We start from the raw sequence: 21365 nt of genomic DNA on the forward strand, positions 1-21365 counted from the left end.
GAGATGGAGTCTCCGTTTGTCACTCCTGGAATGCAGTGGCATGATCTTGGCTTACTGCAACCTCGTCTCCCGGGTTCAAGCGATTCTCATACCTCAGCCCACCAAGTAGCTAGGACTACAGACACACGCCACCATGCCCGGCTAATTTTTGTATTTTTAGTAGAGATGGGGGTTTACCATGTTTTGGCCAGGCTGGTCTTGAACTTGGGACTTCAAGTGATCTGCCCGCCTCGGCCTCCCAAAGTGCTGGGATTACAGTCATGAGCCACCACACCTAGCCATATATATATATAAGTTTAAAAAGTAAAAAAGGCAGGGAGTAGAAATGGAAAAATCATATAAGAAACCAGCAACGTGAAAAGCATTTCTGTGAAACAGTGCGTTAAGGGACAGGCTGGACACAGCAGAAAATAACAAGCACAGGAAACTGTGATAGAGATGTGAGGAAGCAGAAGACACAACTATTCTGTACTTACTTGTTTGTAGCTCATTTTTTTAAAAAAAGACACATAGATAGCAGTTGCTTATCTGTGCCTTATAATATTTGGTAAATATTCCTAGGTTTTATCACTGCTGGATTGTAGAACCAGCCTTCAATCAATTACAAAAAAAAAAATTGTCATGGTGTTCTAATATTAAAATTCATCTCCTAAAGCTGCCCAGATTCAGAAGCTTAGAGAAAAAAAAATTGTAGTGAATCATTTTAAAAAAGAAAATCTCAAAATTTGAAAGCCAAACGTGTGTTTAAAGGCATGCATAAATATGATAGCATATTTAAATCTCATTATGCCAGTCACATTTGGTAGTGGCCTATTTCTCACTTTAATCTGAGCGGCACAGCCTAGCGTAGGACTGCACAATGCACTTGGCACCTGCTGACGGAGCACACACACAAAACAACCTGTAGCAAATTGATGCTCTAACGGGGACACAAGAGAGTCTTGATATCGTCACCCAGTGTACTGGGAAACGAGCCTGCCCTTCCTCACTTCCCCCCATGACATCTTGGATAAGTCAGTGTAATCCCCCCTGCTGGCGTCACTCCCTGGGAAAAGTGTGTTGCGTCATGTTCTTTTCAAGCATATTCCAGAGGGAAGATTATAGCTGCCCGCTCCCAACATCAAAGTGACGTTGTGATTAATTACAATCATGCTGGACATGATCTTTGAAAATGGAGATTTTTTTTCCATGCTTACTTAAAAGAAGTATACATCACAAAGGAATTCATGGTGATCTCTTATTCATACACAACAAATGAATTCATTTTTATATAGCTGGAGGTGTAGCAGTGATCTGAGATAGGGTTTCACTTTTAGATTGTTATTTAAGTGTGTGTGTGTGTGTGTGTGTGTGTGTGTGTGTGTATAAATAATTTTTTTTTCTTGAGACAGGGTCTTGCTGGGATGCCCAGGCTGGAGTGCAGTAGTGTGCTCTAGGCTCACTGCAGCCTCAACTTCGCAGGCTCAAGTGATCCTCCCACCCCAGGCTCCCAAGTAGCTGGGACTACAGGCACGCATCCCCACACCTGGCCAATGTTTGTATTTTTGTAGAGACAGGGTTTCACCATGTTGCCCAGGCTGGTCTCAAACTGCTGACCTTAAGTGATCTGCCCGCCTCCGCCTCCCAAAATCTTGGAATTACAGACATGAGCCACCCCTCCCGGTCTTAACCTGATATTTTTAATAATAATTAAAAATATTTATTAAAAGGCTACCAGAAGACCAGATACAGTGGTTTACACCTGTAGTCCCAACACTCTGGGAGGCTGAGGCAGGTGGATTGCCTAAGCCCAGGAGTTTGAGACCAGCCAGGGCAACATGGGGAGACCCCGTCTCTACTAAAAATTCAAAAATTAGCCGGGTGTGGTGGTGCACGCCTGTAGTCTCAGCTACTCACGAGGCTGAGGTGGGAGGATCACTTGAGCCCAGACAGTCGAGGCTGCAGGGAGCCGAGATCACACTATGGCTCTCGAGCCTAGGTGTCCCAGCGAGACCCTGTCTCAGGAGAAAAAAAAATCCACTGGAGCCTGAAATAATGCTGGCACTTTATGACTGTAACAAAAAAAAAAGAAGAAAAAAAGATTTGAAAAGTTGCCCTGGCGTCATAAAGATGTGGTGAAGCCAAACCATGTCCTGGAACACAGGTGCCCCTGTTCACAACACCCAAAGGAGAAAGTCCAGGCATGGGAAGGAGGGTGAAAAACAGGAGATCTGTTAGTATCTTTTGAAATTTTCCACACTGAATAACAGAGAACGGTGTCTGGAAACAGTAAGAATGGTTAAAGCCTTGGCTTGTGTTGGGAATTTGGGAAGAAATACAGCCACATTCGAAGTCATTCCTCATTACTTTGGTTTGAGGATACAGGAAAGGCACAGCATCCAGTGTTTGTCTGGATAAAAGAAAAATCAGAACTTATGTCCAGATGGTGGGTCTCACTGCTTCCAGATGCTTGTCGAAGTCACACACAGTGATGGCATCATCTGACCTGCACCTGGGTGTTTCAGTGTCACCTAACCACACCCACAAACCAAAGGTGCAAATCGGAAGCCAGGGCTGGGCACGGCGACTCATGCCTGTAATCCCAGCACTTTGGGAGGCTGAGGTGGGCGGATTATCTAAGGTCAGGAGTTCGAGACCAGCCTGGCCAACATGGTGAGACCCCGTCTCTACTAAAAATACAAAAATTAGCAAGGCCCGGTGGCACATGATTGTAATCCCAGCTACTCAGGAGGCTGAGGCAGGAGAATTGCTTGAACCTGGAGGAGGAGGTTGCAGTGAGCCAAGATCATGCTACTGCACTCCAACCTGGGTGACAGAGTGGGACTCCGTCAAAAAAAAAAAAAAATCAGAAGTCCGAGCATAGAGGCCGTGAAAAGATGGGGCTCCATGCCTGTTTCCCCACAGCAGCACGTCATACCTACTCTGTGGTCCTGATTTCCCATACTCCAACCAGAGGAAACTGCAGACACGAAGGAGGGTCCAGGAAGCAGTAAAGAATTAATACAAATTAAAATGAATGCCAAGGAAAATGCAAACACATGGGCAATAATAACATGGCAGCCCTGTCCCTGGAAGCTACAGTCAGTCTTTTGTAGTTCCTCCAAAACCCAGAATAATCTAAGGAAGAAAAAAGAGGGCAACCCTAAACATTCAGGGTATTTTTTCCTTTCAAAACACAATCACAGGCACGCAAGAGCCCTAAGAAAACCATTTAAATTGTGCAAAACCTCTTCTTGAGGCATCCAAAACTGGAGTGCAGATATAAGCTGAACAACTTGATTCTGCCATTTATCAATTTGATATCAAACCTTTCTACAGACTTTAAAATATATATTTGTAACATTAGCTGGTAGCTTCTTACCAGGGTACACAAAGCATTCTGCAAAGCTCAACTCATAAAGTTTCACAAAATTCACATCAGGCGGGAAGCAACTAATATGCAGACATTTCCGCATGGAGCTCAGAAAGCCTCCAGCTGGCTGGTCAGAGGCAAATAAAACTCACTGAAAGACAGAGCCTAAGGGATCTAGGCCAACCTCTTTATTTACAGATGGACAGAACAGATTCAGGGGGCTTGAAAGCTGAGGTCAGGCTGCTTCAGGTCTAGAGATCAGGCTTGGGAGTCCTGGGTTCCTCCCCAGGCACCGCCCCTGATAATCTCCTGTGACACAGTGTTGCGGGGTGGCTGCCCACATCAGCTGATAGAACTGAAAAGTTAAGATGTAATTTCTAGGCCAGGCACGGTGGCTCACGCCTGTAATCCCAGCACTTTGGGAGGCCAAGGCGGGCGGATCTCCTGAGGTCAGGAGTTCGAGATGAGCCTGGCCAACATGGTGAAACCCCGTCTCTACTAAAAATACAAAAATTAGATGGGTGTGGAGGCGGGCGCCTGTAATCCCAGCTACTCAGGAGGCTGAGGCAGGAGAATGGCGTGAACCCGAGAGGCGGAGGCTGCAGTGAGCCGAGATCGCACCACTGCACTCCAGCCTGGACAACAGAGCGAGAGTCCGTCTCAAAAAAAAAAAAAAAAAAAGGCAATTTCTCTCCAGGGCTCTTTCTGCCTTCTTTTTTTTTGTAAATCAGCTATCTGGGTGCTTCCTGCCCTCAACATCATTTCTTTTTAGCTTATCGAGCTACCATTCCCCGGACTTCACAATACTCTCCTTGAACAGCCAATTGGAAAAGTTTAAGCTTAAGGAGTATTTTTGCATGGGACGTGTTTAATGTCAATGATAGAATGCAAAAGGTAGTTTTATTCCAAATTTTACCAATATATATGATGTAGGTATATAGACATATATTTCTATATAAACATGTGAGTGGTTGTGTGTGTGTGTAAAATGGGTCAGCTGGATCTGTCCATTTTGAAGGTTCTAGCTGGAATACAGCTATATAAAATTAAGATTTTCCCATTTAATTTGTAACAGTCCAAATAGTTAATGAGCATTTTGGAATGTACAAGCCACCCCTCTCACAAAGGTGCTGTAGAAGACCAGAGAATGCATAGGCCGTGGTCTCTGCCCCTCAGAGGTTCACAGCCTGCAAACGCTGGAGACTGTTTGTAAAGCAGAATGTAATTGGGACCACACTTCTAATTGCAATAGCGAATGCTGGGTTGTGTATGCCTCGGATGGCAGACAGTAACAGCCAGATTTAGTCCAAGGTTCTGGACGTGGCACCGAGCCACAGAGACTCTGTGACAACACATGGTGCTGAATTTGTCAAATAAGTACAATATTCAGATCATGTGTATGTGTTAGTGAAGGACTCTGAAGTCCCTGCCAGTTAACCAGCTCTTCTCCAAAGAAAGAGGCCTTCTAAAAAAATTGTGACGTCGCAGCACTGGGCCAAAAGCAATGATCTTGTTTATAACCTGCTGCTATTGAAACTCATTAATAATTTACAGTAATGTGGGTTCCAACTTCTACTTAACTGCTCTTCAAAGGGCTAGAGTCACATTAACCACTGTGTTTTATTTAATGTAGCCATGATTAATTTACTAAGCAATTATTTTCCAGTGTCTTTGGGGGAGGAGCTTTGAGTCATATGAATAGGTGTCATGTTTACCACCTTTAGATTTCCTGAACAAACTTTAAAGCAAATACATTTTGGTATTTTTCTTATCAGTTGCTTTAGTTTACAAAATTTAACTGAAATGGTTTTGAACAAATGCCAGGCTGTCTTTCTGCTTAATAAAACATTTTAAAAGAGCAGTTAATCTACTGCCTTGCACTTGTACCCAAGAAGTTGCTAAATTAATTTACTGACAAAGAGAATCAATCATCATAAATGGTGTTTAAACAATACTGGGGACTCCGGTGTTGGAATAACATGATTTATTTTATCATCTTGTTGGTGTTGTAACAGGTTAATGGCAGAAACCTCCTTTCGGTTGACTTTGATCGAACAACAAAGACAGAAAAGATCTATGACGACCACCGTAAATTTCTACTGAGGATCGCCTACGACACGTCTGGGCACCCAACTCTCTGGCTGCCAAGCAGCAAGCTGATGGCCGTCAATGTCACCTATTCATCCACAGGTCAAATCGCCAGCATCCAGCGAGGCACCACTAGCGAGAAAGTAGATTATGACGGACAGGGGAGGATTGTATCTCGGGTCTTTGCTGATGGTAAAACATGGAGTTACACATATTTAGAAAAGGTATGCCTGCAAACTAAGCTCAACAATAGGGAAAGGATAATTCACATTTTTCAGCCATCATCTGGAGCACTAAGGGGGAAAGAAACAGTGGCACATGACTGAGTTCCTGTTATTATTCGAAGTATCAATACAGAAGTCACATGAGCACAGCAATGATGAATTTCTGCATTAGCAAAGTAGTTTCTCCTTAGTTAAGTTCTACTGTCTGAGACCCTTTTAAGTGATTTATGATGTAAACAAACAAGCATTAACATTGTCCACCTGCCAAGCTTACACACTGACAACATTCACAAATTAGACCTTGAGCATGTAAGTCGCTTGTAAATGATTTTCGTGCTAGCTCTTTCATTTAAGAGAGAGCCTTACATTAGCACAGTTAAAGCTGTCAGCTTTGTGTTGTTCCTGGCAGAACTTCAACATAATCATAAAAAGCATGTAGATCCTAGTTATGCATTATTAACCAAAAGAGGCGATTTTCTTAGAAAGCCACACTTTTGTATACTGTGTGGCATCTTTCCTTTCTTCTACATATAAAAGGTAAGCATCCTAGATTAGGCTGTTTCCCACTCTCGAGAACTTTTCACAGTATCAAAAATGGAGACTTAGAGTTACACGTGTGCAAAATGCTAAATGTATGCTGTGTGGCTTGGGGTATTAACTGGGTCAGAGGAAATGAAAGTAAAAGAAAGGGAAGAAAAAGGCAAGAACAATCTCGCTGTAATTCCTCTCTTAAGAAATATAATCCACCAAAGAGCATATTCATGGAATGTTTCATTTGCCTTTGAGACAAACATTCACCCTAGAAAATGATTCTGTGTTGAGGTCTGGTAGCTCTCAGACCCCAGAGCACGGCACCACCAGTTAGCCAGCAGCATGTGCTACACGCTCTACTCGGCAGTTACTGCTCCACCCTTCCTGACTCAAACGTTGCACAGAAGAACTCTTGTCACCCACATAAATCACATCACATCCATATTGTCACTGTGCTCCCCTCACACAATCTTTTTCTTCACTGGAGGTGCCATGGGGAATGACTCAGTCTAAATCTAACCCCCTGAACCCTGAGCCATCCCACCTGATTCCAGCCGGTGACTGCACAGGCTACTCTTCCTGAGAACCAGTTTCAGTTCCAGAGCTCACTCTAGGATACTACCTCTCTTACGGCAGCCCCCGACCTCTGGGATGCTTCCAGCTAGGACCCTCATGGCCAATCTGTCTCTTGCAGACCCACCTGTCTGCCTAACCCTTGAGACAATGAATCGCACCTGTTAGATGACAAGCCCCTAAGGCAACGTTTCTAAGTGGGAGAGGATCACAGCTTCATTCTGGAGTCTCCCCAATTTAAATTAAGTGCATTACAGAGTAACAGAAATATACAAGCGCAACCCTAAAAATGTATAGTAGTGATCATAATGGGACGGGGAAATGTTTAGAGGGAGCCCAGGAGCGTATCATTGAGAAGAGCCACTGTCACAGAATGACAGAGGCAGTGACCAAGATACCTGCATGCATCCAGGAGCATCAGAAAAGACAACAGACAGATCTTTCTCATCGTCTCTCCCAAATCCCTAACATCCACCCAGACTTTCGATGTTCTTACTGGGATAGGTGCACTAAGCCAAAACTTACTCATAGCAAAACAAGTAATATTTTACAGACTACCATCAAATATGACTTCAGATGATTCCAAAAGTAGGTATTAATTCCTGTGAATCTAGCAATAGTCCAAGCTTTCCTTGGAAGAATGCAAACTATTAGGAACAATTCTCAGGACATTTACTACACACCCTGCACGCAAAAATTGCCCCTAGGTCTGCCCAAAGAGGAGATTCTACCGAAGCTGAAGTCAGGCAAAGGAGAAGACCTCGCAGGGCTCCCAAGCCACACATCCTCCCTGTGCCAATGTCGTTTCATGTGGCCCAACAGGGGTTAGAGGAAGCTTCCTCAGAGGGAAGAGCCATCCAGAGCCCTGAGTTACTGCTGAGCTTGACTTAACCAGCCTGGGATGACCTTCTCTCATGTTGGCCTAATAAATGACTGTCATTTTGTCTTTCTGCGGTGGCTCATGAAATAGGCAGAGTTCATTTTAATATATTTACTCACTTCATAATTTAGCTCCAACACAGTATGAAGTCCAGAAACCATTCTTATTGTTCCTGAGACACAAATCGGATTTGGTATCCACAGAAAGGGAGATTTTGTTGTCAGTACAGATGCCTTGTAACAATTTAGCTGTATGTGTATCTAGAATATTTCTACTAAGGGCATTTATAGCTCTCATTCACCATGTGATTAATTTCACGATTTTTTTTGGTGTTGATGCTTCATGTACACTTTATCCATTTTTGGCTAATTTTATGTCTTTATAAAATAATATTGTGAATGCTTTGCCCTTCTGCCAAGTACACTAGAAATCAAACATGATTTGAGTGGTTCTTCAGTCAAATGAGGGGGGGAAGCCACCTTACTAAATAATTGCTAATTATGGATGGAACTGCATTCCCCATATGCTATTTTCTCCTCAAAATATTGTGTGTAAAGCAGCTTTGATCATGCCTGTATTATGACTAATCCAGATCCATTGACAATCTGCTGGTTGGCTCTGAATGTCTGGGAAAAGAATGGTACCATCCGTCGTGACAGGCAGCACGTTGTGAATCTTGAGCCGCTAATTGCAGAACCCCTCACAATTAAGCATCCAAGCAAATTAGGCAGAGAAACGTTAACAACACACAAGGTCAAGGATAACTCAGTTAAAATGAAGATCATTTTCTCTAGTGGAATGTTTCTGCGCATTTGTGGTCACTAAATCTGCTTTCGCATCTCCTGTTCACAAACACTGGGTAACAGAATGTTCTCTCTTTACAGTCCATGGTTCTTCTGCTTCATAGCCAGCGGCAGTACATCTTCGAATACGATATGTGGGACCGCCTGTCTGCCATCACCATGCCCAGTGTGGCTCGCCACACCATGCAGACCATCCGATCCATTGGCTACTACCGCAACATATACAACCCCCCGGAAAGCAACGCCTCCATCATCACGGACTACAACGAGGAGGGGCTGCTTCTGCAAACGGCTTTCTTGGGTACAAGTCGGAGGGTCTTATTCAAATACAGAAGGCAGACCAGACTCTCAGAAATTTTATATGATAGCACAAGAGTCAGTTTTACCTATGATGAAACAGCAGGAGTCCTAAAGACAGTAAACCTCCAGAGTGATGGTTTTATTTGCACCATTAGATACAGGCAAATTGGTCCCCTGATTGACAGGCAGATTTTCCGCTTTAGTGAAGATGGGATGGTAAATGCAAGATTTGACTATAGCTATGACAACAGCTTTCGAGTGACCAGCATGCAAGGTGTGATCAATGAAACTCCACTGCCTATTGATCTCTATCAGTTTGACGACATCTCTGGCAAAGTTGAGCAGTTTGGAAAATTTGGAGTTATATATTATGATATTAACCAGATCATTTCCACAGCTGTAATGACCTACACGAAGCACTTTGATGCTCATGGCCGTATCAAGGAAATTCAGTATGAGATATTCAGGTCGCTCATGTACTGGATTACAATTCAATATGATAACATGGGTCGGGTAACCAAGAGAGAAATTAAAATAGGGCCCTTTGCCAACACCACCAAATATGCTTATGAATATGATGTTGATGGACAGCTCCAAACAGTTTACCTCAATGAAAAGATAATGTGGCGGTACAACTATGATCTGAATGGAAACCTCCATTTATTGAACCCAAGTAACAGTGCACGTCTGACACCCCTTCGCTATGACCTGCGAGACAGAATCACTCGCCTGGGTGATGTTCAGTATCGGCTGGATGAAGATGGTTTCCTACGTCAAAGAGGCACGGAAATCTTTGAATACAGCTCCAAGGGGCTTCTAACTCGAGTTTACAGTAAAGGCAGTGGCTGGACAGTGATCTACCGTTACGATGGCCTGGGAAGGCGTGTTTCTAGCAAAACCAGTCTAGGACAGCACCTGCAGTTTTTTTATGCTGACCTAACTTATCCCACTAGGATTACTCATGTCTACAACCATTCAAGTTCAGAAATTACATCCCTGTATTACGATCTCCAAGGCCATCTTTTTGCCATGGAAATCAGCAGTGGGGATGAATTCTACATTGCGTCGGATAACACGGGGACACCACTGGCTGTGTTCAGTAGCAATGGGTTTATGCTGAAACAGATTCAGTACACTGCATACGGTGAAATCTATTTTGACTCCAATATTGACTTTCAGCTGGTCATTGGATTTCATGGTGGCCTGTATGACCCACTCACCAAATTAATCCACTTTGGAGAAAGAGATTATGACATTTTGGCAGGACGGTGGACGACACCTGACATAGAAATCTGGAAAAGAATTGGGAAGGACCCAGCTCCTTTTAACTTGTACATGTTTAGGAATAACAACCCTGCAAGCAAAATCCATGACGTGAAAGATTACATCACAGGTAAGCATTTTGATTCTTTTCCAAGTGCTGGAGGACTACCATCATTAGATTAATACACAAAATAACTGGAAATGGTTTTTTAAAAAACTGCATACTTTGCTCAAGCAAAGTCACATGGCTGACCTTTTAATGCGTTTATTTCTCTATGGAACCACAGAGAAATCACAAAGGGAAAATGAGACATAGTTACTTCCTATTCTGCCTGCCAGTGCCCAAGGCCACAAGTTTTTGAAATGACATGAACTCCAGTCATTTAAAGAAGGGGAACATGGGGAAGCAAAAAACATGATGAACACAGAGTCCCAAAATTGGAGTTCCAATCTCAGCTGCTCTCCTACAAGCTGTGGAGCTCTGTAAGCCACATGTTTTTTGAGTTTCCATTTCCTTAACTATAAAATTGGGATAATAGTGCCTAACTTAGGGCACAAAGATAATACATGAAATTCCGCAATAAATAGTAACTACCTTACGAATATGTCATTTTGGGTTTTTTAACTACATGTGTGAAGTTCTCATAGAGATGATTAACGTGAAACATAACACAGGGTGACACCATTTCATCCCTGGGAGGTGTTTAATTCCTGCTTCACCACCATCTCCTCAGGACAGTCACGAAGCCATTTCTCCCATCAGTTGCTTAGACAGTGGATCCTGTGTCTGGTCTCACTTCTGTCTCTTACATCACTGTCTTCATTGCCAGTGCAGTTCTTGCATGGTGACAATACTAATAGGCATACTAATTTTTCCACGAATGTGGGATAACTTTCAGGGTACAGATTTAAGATCTTTCCAAGTTTAGTGCATGTTACTTTTTTAGTTATGCAAGATGTAGAACATCAGATCCCACTATTGCCACCATGGAACCACCAGCATGTGAAACAGACAAGGTCCTTGCAAGAAGCTGACTTCTTCACTCAACCTCTACTCCAAGAATTCTGAATCCTGCTGCTCCTACCTTCCATTCCTGATATACAGCACCATCATTAACCCCTGTACCACATTTATATTTCCAGGAGGAAGGTTCTTTCCTGTTGTCTATTTTTGGGCTCGGTTTAAGGTATTTCTGTTTTGTTTTGGCTTGTGTTAGATGCTCCTTTAGGCTGCCTCTTTTCTAGCTCAATATTTGAGATGTACTGAGATGTCTGTTCTCTCAGTTCTCAAAACAGGCTCAACAGGTTGCCCCGTTCATTTCACATCTGCTTCCTACCTTTCCAGACTGCCTAAAGCATTTTATATCTCTTCCATGTGAACCAGCTGAAAGTCCCTTCTTTCCGCCTCCTGATTCAGCAGCACCCTTATTCTCAATTCAGGGTTTTTCAGTACACATCTGCATTCAAATCCCATTATTTTGGCAGTACTTTTCAATACTCACGGCCCTCTGATTTTCACTGTTATGCAGACATTTTTCAGAGTAACAGAATTTTTGCCCCCAATACTCTAACAAATTTGGGAGAATTTTCTCCCAAAAATAAGGCCCTCCCACCCCCCAAACTCAGATACACTCTCATATACACACAAATTGTATCACTTTGCATCCTATGTGAACCACTTAGGATTTATTTCTCCGCACCACCACTACTACCAGCCCATTTCAAATGGAAACAATACCAGTGGTTTCATAGCCATATGAGGCCTGGACGAAGGACCTGCCAGCCTGGCAATGAGGTGAGAGTCTGTGTCCTGGAGAAGGAAATGGGAATCAAGTGGCTCTCCATCATTTTGACAAGCAGTTTACCACTGGTTATTTAAGGGGTGTTGACAGGGGCTGACTGAAAGGCTGGAAAGCCCCCAGCTCCTGAATTCATCCTCTCCTAGCAACGTGGACTGCAGGGAATGCCATAGCAGCATTTTCTGGAAAACATCAAAAGAGAGATGGAACAGCATAAAATATATTAGGTGAAATGCAATTTCAAATTTTCCAGCAATGTGCTTAATATATAAAATAATCTACACCCAACCGTACTCATAAAGCTGCAAGCCTGCTGAGTAGTTCTGTAACATTATAACCTCCAGAATAGAATAAAAGCTTTATTCTCAGCTTAATGGCTTTTGGAGTCACATGGCAATATTTTAAAATACCATCTTAAAGGTTTCCAGGTTCTTTCCCCAAAAAGTTTGTCTCCACCTGTGCACAGTGAGCCTTTGAAGTCATAGCTGATGGTAATCAGGACTTCTGTGCCCTTGGCCAGTTTTGCCAGCTTTCAGCATTCATCTTTGATTAAGAATCAACTTGATTTTAATACTCTCAATTTAGGGGTTTTATTAATAGAAAATGGGTTGTGGAAGTCCGCATATCCTTGGGCAATCGCTTTGGAGAGCTAACAACACACTTCTATTTGAGACCAGCCTTTACTAACTACAAAACAAATTTCATTTGTTTTCTGCAAGTTATATCTCTCTCCTGCTGCTATGCATTGTTCTTACCCTTGCTATCACTGTTACTAGCACAGGCTGCAACTTAGCAGGAATGACGGCTTACCCAGTCTGTCTGAGCATCTATTACTCTGCAATTTTCGTAGCATTTGCCATAGTTCTGCTGTGCAGTTTCCCATCTTCATATCTAAAAACAGAGTAGGTTTAGATTTGTAGGACGAAAGCAAACATGTGCTCTTTTTCAGATTATTAATTGTGAAACTGGATTTTCTTTTTACGGTAAGAATTTAAATATATGAAAGGACAAAACTCCAACACCTTTCATTTTGAACATTCTTCTCCTAGATGTTAACAGCTGGCTGGTGACATTTGGTTTCCATCTGCACAATGCTATTCCTGGATTCCCTGTTCCCAAATTTGATTTAACAGAACCTTCTTATGAACTTGTGAAGAGTCAGCAGTGGGATGATACACCGGTAAGAAACAAAAAGAGCCACGGAAAGGTGTTAAGTAGCTTGTGTCTTATCTACCCATATCGAATGAAACCACCTTTGTGAAAACTGTACCAAGACAGCTTGTAATTTTTTGACTCTTTTAAGGGCAAAAAAACAACACTTCCTCTGCATTTCTGTTCAACAAACCAGAGGCCTGTTAAACAGGCCTAAATATGTTTTCAGCAAATGCTAATGAAAACACAGAAATGCAGCAGCTCACTTTCCAGTGCTGGCTTTCTAAAAAGAACCCCAAGCAAGCATGGACCTGAAGGCAAAACTACAATAAACAAGAGGGCCCGGAACCCATTTTACAAATTAGCAACCCACAAACAATGCTACAAAGTTCAACTTCTTTAAAAATTAACAGTGTTTCGGCCGAGCAAGGTGGCTCATGCCCGGAATCCCAGCACTTTGGGAGGCTGAGGTGGGCGGATCACCTGAGGTCAGGAGACCAGCCTGACCAACATGGAAAAACTCCGTCTCTACTAAAAATACAAAATTAGCCCGGCGTGGTGGGGCACGCCTGTAATCCCAGCTACTCGGGAGGCTAAGGTTGTGGTGAGCCAAGATCACGCCACTGCACTCCAGCCCGGGCAACAAGAGCAAAACTCCGTCTCAAAAAATAATAATAATAATTAATAGTGTTTCGTAGGAAAAGATTAAAAATTTAAAAAGATTAAAAATAAAAATAAATGTCCTCCGGTAAGGGTCCACCTACAACCAGGAAGGTTTATGGAATTTTCCTGAGCATAATAGATCAAGAGGCCTGTAACCATTATAAGAAATGAAAGAAATGTAATAGAAAATTACAAAGTCAAAGCTGCTGCTTCAGAAAGTGGCACATCTGATCCCCACCAGTCAGAGATCAGAAAGGAATGCACAGCAAAATACCAGAATTTCCAGCTCACAGTAAGACTAATCAGAGATGGAGAAATGGGGTGACTCCATGATCATAAGACAGTGCAGACTTTCTTAGAGCGATTAATTCCCAGCCACCCCTTGAGCAATTTCCTATCATTTCAATGAAAACAAAGAGAAGAGGCAGCCATGGTTAACACACACACAGGCTGTCTACAGTACCAGTACCTGTTGTTGTTTCATACCTAATATAAAAGCAATTCCTTTTTCATAAGTTACAAATATAGTCATATGTGTCCAACATTTTGATCAATGATAGACCTTGTATAAGGTGGTGATCATACAAGATTACAATATCATATATTTTTTTTAATTGAGATGGAGTCTCACTCTGTCACCCAGGCTGGAGTGCAGCCTTGACCTCCTGGGCTCAAGCGATCCTCCCACCTCAGGCTCCCAAGTATCTGGGACCACAGGCACATGCCACCACACCTAGCTAATTTTTTATTTTTCATAGAGATGGAGTCTCCCTGTGTAGCACAGGCTGGTCTTGAACTCTTGGGCTCAAGCGATCCTCCTGCCTCTGCCTACCAAAGTGCTAAGATTATAGGCATGAGCCACCAGGCTCTGCCAACACCGTATTTTTACTGTACCTCTTCTATGTTTAGATACACGAGTACTTACCATGGTGGTACAGTTGCCTTCAGTATTCAGTACAGTCACTGTATACAGGTTTGCAGCCTAGAAGCCATAGGCATCCCATATAGCCTAGGTGTGTAGTAGGCTACACCATCTAGGTTTGTGTAAGTGCACTCTATGATGTTCACACAAGGATGAAATGGCCTAATGCTACATTTCTCAGAATGCATCCCCATGGTTAAGCAGTGTGTGACTGTCTACACTGATATAGCGGCATGAATACATACCGAAGTTTCCTAACGCATTTGAACATGCACATCTTAATTGTGTATGACTTTCCAACATGCCTGAAAACACTAACATCTAACTGTACAAATGGACTTGCCAGCTCTTTTCCTAAGCAGCCTTTTAAATATGGTTCAAGTTCTCTGTCAAGAGAAGCACACCATAAGGACAGCAAAGGGAATCGTGGGCAAAGACATTGAGGCTGCCATAAGTGCAGAAAAACAACTGTTTCTTTCATTGCCGCAGATGAAACAGATGTTTTCATTTGGGAAACAATGGCCAGACAAACATCTGGTAGTATAAGAAATGGCTGAGTTAAGATGCCCCCAATTTAAAACATTTGCCAATCTAGACGGCCCACTGTCCCTAAGTCTGAGAAAAATAATTGTTTTCCTAAAGTAACAAATATCTCCAGCTGCCCCACCGTCCACTCATCCCTGTACATTTCAGTTCTGCCGTTACACTCACCATCTTCAGCTGAAAACTCTGCCAGGAGAGGGGACAGAGTTGACTTAAATGGAAGCATTTCAAAGCATACGAAGCGGGGCCCAGTGATCCGCCCTAAGTATCCCCAGCCGTTCAGATCCGTCTTTGTGTTTGGTGGCTTCTCAGTCTCCTGTGGAGAAAGCTACGAGCATGGAGGTCCGGATGAGCTGGGTTCCCCACGTGGGGTGGGCGTGGGAAAAGAGCCTCTAGAAACTGTAAGAGAAAAGCAAGAAACAGGACTATTTTTCCCATGTTAGAAACGAAGAAAGCTTTAAAGTGATCCACGATGCGCGAGCCGTTTGGGGGTTCCATAGCACTGGGATCACCTTGACGGGGAGGGATCTCCAGTGCTTCCTCCCCCGGGCTGTCAGCCTTCTGATCGGGAAGGACCCCGGGGCTTCCATGCATGCCTTGGCGCTGCCCCCAGAGCCCCGTGTGTGGGTCAGGAGTGGGGAGGCTCCCGGTCACCTCTGACGCGCCCCCTGTTGTGTTTCTCCCGCAGCCCATCTTCGGAGTCCAGCAGCAAGTGGCGCGGCAGGCCAAGGCCTTCCTGTCGCTGGGGAAGATGGCCGAGGTGCAGGTGAGCCGGCGCCGGGCCGGCGGCGCGCAGTCCTGGCTGTGGTTCGCCACGGTCAAGTCGCTGATCGGCAAGGGCGTCATGCTGGCCGTCAGCCAGGGCCGCGTGCAGACCAACGTGCTCAACATCGCCAACGAGGACTGCATCAAGGTGGCGGCCGTGCTCAACAACGCCTTCTACCTGGAGAACCTGCACTTCACCATCGAGGGCAAGGACACGCACTACTTCATCAAGACCACCACGCCCGAGAGCGACCTGGGCACGCTGCGGCTGACCAGCGGCCGCAAGGCGCTGGAGAACGGCATCAACGTGACGGTGTCGCAGTCCACCACGGTGGTGAACGGCAGGACGCGCAGGTTCGCGGACGTGGAGATGCAGTTCGGCGCGCTGGCGCTGCACGTGCGCTACGGCATGACCCTGGACGAGGAGAAGGCGCGCATCCTGGAGCAGGCGCGGCAGCGCGCGCTCGCCCGGGCCTGGGCGCGCGAGCAGCAACGCGTGCGCGACGGCGAGGAGGGCGCGCGCCTCTGGACGGAGGGCGAGAAGCGGCAGCTGCTGAGCGCCGGCAAGGTGCAGGGCTACGACGGGTACTACGTACTCTCGGTGGAGCAGTACCCCGAGCTGGCCGACAGTGCCAACAACATCCAGTTCCTGCGGCAGAGCGAGATCGGCAGGAGGTAACGCCCTGCTCACATTGTCCTGTGGCACAACCCGAGTGGGACTCTCCAACGCCCAAGAGCCTTCCTCCCGGGAGAACGAGACTGCTGTTAGAACCCACACCCACACCGCGAAAACAAGGACCGCTTTTTTCTGAATGACCTTAAAGGTGATCGGCTTTAACGAATATGTTTACATATGCATAGCGCTGCACTCAGTCGGACTGAACGTAGCCAGAGAAAAAAAAATCATCAAGGACAAAGGCCGCGACCTTTTGCGCTGGGCCGTCTGCTCCTGTCGAGGCACTGTATTTAACTAACTTTAAAAAAGAAAAAAAACAATGCATACAGTGTTTCCAAATAGTCCCGAATTGTCGACCTTTGCTTACAAGAAGTAGTCTGTCTGCATAGGATGTGATAGCTGTCTCTGTGCATTTTACAGTGTGGGGCAAAGTTACTGTTTCTAGACAACCAACTGCTTTCCCTGTGCAGCTTTGCAGAAAGACATTGGCGCAGTGACGTCTGCGGCGGGATTTGTTCATGGGTTTTACGATGCTAGCGTGGTTTGCCTTCGGGGAAAAAACTGGCAACTAGAATCCTTGCCACTGATAAGCAAAGGAAATCCTGATTTTTTTGTAAATTATGTGAGACAAGTTGTTTATGGATTTTTATATGAATTACAATTTACTGTACATCAAATATTAGTCTCAGAGGAGTTAATTTATGTAAAGTGTTTAAAAAGTTTATACTTAAAAATAAAATGATAAAAACGTGAACTGTGTGACTTTTTTAAAAGGATTGCACCTTTTGTTATCTGTTATAGCTGTACAGTATAAATTATTATATTGTAGAGATATAACAACTTATGCCTATAATGTCCAGAAGTGTTAATATTTTTGTATTAGGTTGAAAAAATGTGCAAGCTTCTATCACTAGATGGATAGGACCGTGCAATTCTAGGTGGGTGGTGAATCAGAGAGCTCCTTTCTCTTCCCTCTCTCACACATCAAGCCAGTGTCCTCAGCATTGTCAACTGAGAGGCACAGCAGACAACTAGGGCTGGTGGAATGTAAGGGAAGATTGGAGAAAACGGGAGGAAGGGTTCTCTGACCCTCTCTCAACCTTGCCCGTCGATGGGGAGTTGATAGAATTAACCCCGGGGTTTTTACTGTTGCTGTTCCAAAGCTCTGTCTCATGATGGAGGAGAGACCACATCAGATGCTGGGGAAACAGGAGGAGGAAAGGATCTAATGTAGTGGTGATCCTAAACACGTGTCTTAAGATCTAGGAAAGACAGCAGAAACCGAGCAGTGGTGGGTGAGCAGATGGAGCCGGTCAGGGTTACTCTGCTAGTTTTGGGTTTGTACCCTTGGTCACCAAGAGGGACAAAAAAGGGAAACAGAAGCTCCTCTAAGCCCACATGACCAAACCATCTTGGGGCTGGTTTGAATGACAGCCTCTGCTCTGTCTCGGGGAAGCCGGGGGTGGCAGATCCAGCTGGAAGTGAGTGGCAGCCGCGCCCTCCTGCACACAAGCAGCTCACGTGTGGGAACCAGCCCAGCCGCCATCTGCACTTCCGTGTCAGCTCAGCCCTGACAAATCTCTTTCCTGAGCACTAAATTCAGCCACAAAAATATTTTTAGAAGATATTTCTCAGTTCATTGAGCTATAGTACACACTGTTTTCCTCTATGTATAATGGTGATAAAATATAGCAAGTGAACATGTGGTAAATATAAAGGTTCAAGTGATGTATTGAAAATAATTTTCTAACTGCTTTGTATGTATCACATACTCTAAATTGCACAGTAGGTGTGTTTATTAAACAGATTGGCTGGGAAAGTTTCAAAATAGCTACTGAATTTACAGTATCAGTGCTATTACTGTCTTTGTGTATTTGGTAGAGCATACCGAAGTAATTAATCCTCTAATGAATGCTGATATTTTATTAGAATGAAAGCACAGATTAGCATTAATATTTTTTATTCTGGAAATCCTTTGGCAAGTATTAGGAAGCCCAAATTTAGAAAACTATGAGATTTCAAACCACATAAACATGATTCTGTTTTCCATTTTATTTTTTAACTGTTAACTTAGGTATTTGCAGTTCTGTTCCGTGGAACTTCTGCAGGCCTGTATTTAGCATGCTGTAAGTACTTTTGGGTGAAATAGGCTCTGAGTCTAAATTCTCAGACATGTTTCTGATGTAGTACCATGAAAAGCTTGTGCCACATGACAGAAGTGAAATCATAGTCTTAACCTCTTCTTGACATGGACTGGTCTTCACACGGGCACCAATAAATAACAGATTTGGAGTATCTCCTGGTGCTTATTTTAGATGAAATCAAATCAACCCAATTAGTGTCTTGTTAGTAGGTATAATGAGCCTATTTCTTTCTAAAAAGACTTGTGATCTGGACATGCTTTTACGAGAAATAGTGACCTTGGGGAATATGTAAACAAAAGACCTTTTTCTAAGAGTTGGGAGGGGGTGGGGGACTGTATAATGAAAAGAATTAGCTTACAAAAAAGAAATTGATATTCAAAGTATTTTAGGCAAAGCCAGTCAAAATGCTTTCATGATATTTTGAGATGTAAATTTTGTCTGATTTGTATTGTTCTTTTCATTTGCCTTCTTAACTTTATATGTGACCTGAATTTTCCATAACTTGATGACTATAGATTGCATCTAGGCATTCCAATAAAAGCCAACCCAATGTGTGTGTGCTTTTATATTTTTTCAAATCTTGGGCTAGCCGGCATTGCTTTTGTGTTTAACGTGGAGGATGCAAATAGATGCAGTCGTTGGGGAATTGGTTCATCTGCAACCCAGTTGGTAGTATCTTTTTTTTGTCCACTGGCCAGACTGCTGGCTCAGCAGAGTGAACTTCACAGGGGACCCTCCCATGGCCTACTTTAAGAAAACAGTAAACACACCCCCACAAAGCCAAACACACCAACTGTAAAGCAGAATTTACAAAAGTACCGCCCATTACTACTCGAGAGCAGGCTTCATTCCTGTGATCCTGGCAATAAGTGTGCTTAATTAAAACACTTGATTAGAAGAATCAGTTCGGGCCTGATAGGCTTGCAGCCTCCTGGAGGTGTCGAAATCTACATATAGACCGGCTGACTAGAGGATGCTTCGTTCAGCAATTCTGGCCGGCAGGCCAGGGCTTTGATTTTAGTCGGAACAGGCAGACTTCATCACACTTGCTTTCTAGTGACAACCTCAACTGCATAACGTGTTGATCCAACAAGAATCAGGTCATTCCACTCGGCAAACTGGTCTATTTTCTTCTCCTCGAATTAGACTTTCACATGATCAAAACGGAAATCCAGAAAAACAGGTGAATTACTGCTTTCCTTCTCTACACTCTTTTCCCTAAAAAGTAATGTCTGAACAAATGCAAATAAAAAAGGTGCCGGTAAAAATCATACCTTAGAAAAAATAATCAGAATATAGGATATGCTGCTGCTACATCCCGTGAAATTTGTGTCTTTACATTCACCACACATTTCCTAACAGTTGCATGGGGTTCTAACTGCCAGACCGCAACAGAAGGGCAGCACCTGAATATAAGCACCTCAAATCAGGACCAGTCCTCAAGCGCTTGAAAAGATGAGGAGAGGAGCTGGAGGTCACAATGAGCTGTGATCGTACCACTGCACTCCAGCCTGAGCGACACGAGACCCTGTCTCTTAAAAAAAAAGAAAAAAAATTTTAATGAAAGAATGCCCTTGATGCTTTTCCTATTCGTGCCCATTCTTCACTCTGTTCACCATCTTTTCTTTCTCCTTTTGCCCCGGGCTACTCCTGAATGCAGTTGTTTCTCTCGCCTGCTGACAGCAAATCAGCTGTCCGAGGTGCTTTTGGAAAGGAGGGATTCAAGAGAGGAAGCCGGAAGGCACTGATCCACATCGTGTTCTGTCTGGGCAAAACCACCCAGGCGGTGCTCACAGCTGCTCGCTTGCTGTTGTACAGAGGAGGACAAGGTCCACCTGGACCAAGAACTGCCACCACCCACCTGGCAGGGGTGGGGGGTATCATTTGAGCTCTAGTCGAGTGGGGTGAGTCTGCCCCTGGGAAGCCTCAAAGGGCAACATATTAAGATCTCACCCCTTTCATAGATATCCAAATTTCATCCCACTTTCCTTCAAGGAGTGATCTGATTCCAGCATCCCAGTCCACAGAATGCATCCCATTCCAGAAGCTGGAGGTGGAAGGGACTTACAGAAATTTGAGTTGTGCAAGTTCACAGAAGTGCCTCAAGTTAAGGTGAGCAGAGATTCCCTTCAGCTCACTATGTCACAGCCTCCTCATAATGCTACCCGCGCAGGTACCGCAGATAATCCTTACCGCCCCTCTTCCCACGGACACTTGATCTTTCCAAAACTGCCATCATTTATAGCCAGGACTAGCATTTTTCATTCTATAACCTGATGACTTAGATTATGTCAGGTTATGTCCCCCGGACACTAAACAAAACAGATGCCTTGAGTGCCCCTCTGCTTGCCAGTATTTCTAGCTCCTCACGGCTCCACTGTACAGATAAACAAATTTGACTGGCCATCATTTCCAAAACAAAGACCATTGAGCTATTTACCTAGGTTTTCCACAAGTTTTTCATTTGGCTTTGAACACCCTACCAGACCCATGGAAAAAAATAAATAAAAATGAGTTATAAGTCATTATCGCCCATTTTAACCACAGAGTTAAGCCAGAGTACCAAGGAGTTAGTGATAAGCCATTTGAATTTTCGACCTTCTCATTGAAGCCACATAATGAATATCCTCCCTTTGCCAGACTTCTCATTTGCTATTTACCACCCTGCAGGCAATGGTCTCTCGATG

General features: G+C 44.0%; 1 protein-coding gene across 1 annotated transcript in view; it reads left to right on the forward strand.

The window, feature by feature from the left end:
* Positions 1–16542, forward strand: part of TENM3 (teneurin transmembrane protein 3) — a 718045-nt gene extending 701503 nt beyond the window's left edge. The window contains exons 27-30 of the mRNA XM_012000130.1: positions 5368–5664; positions 8533–10144; positions 12863–12993; positions 15782–16542. Coding sequence (XP_011855520.1) covers positions 5368–5664; positions 8533–10144; positions 12863–12993; positions 15782–16537 — 2796 coding nt within the window. The 3' untranslated portion in view covers positions 16538–16542. The remainder of the gene's footprint in view (positions 1–5367; positions 5665–8532; positions 10145–12862; positions 12994–15781) is intronic.
* The last annotated feature ends 4823 nt before the right edge of the window (positions 16543–21365 follow it).

This window comes from Mandrillus leucophaeus, unplaced genomic scaffold (genome assembly GCF_000951045.1).
Source record: "Mandrillus leucophaeus isolate KB7577 unplaced genomic scaffold, Mleu.le_1.0 Scaffold62, whole genome shotgun sequence".
Classification (NCBI taxonomy): domain Eukaryota; kingdom Metazoa; phylum Chordata; class Mammalia; order Primates; family Cercopithecidae; genus Mandrillus; species Mandrillus leucophaeus.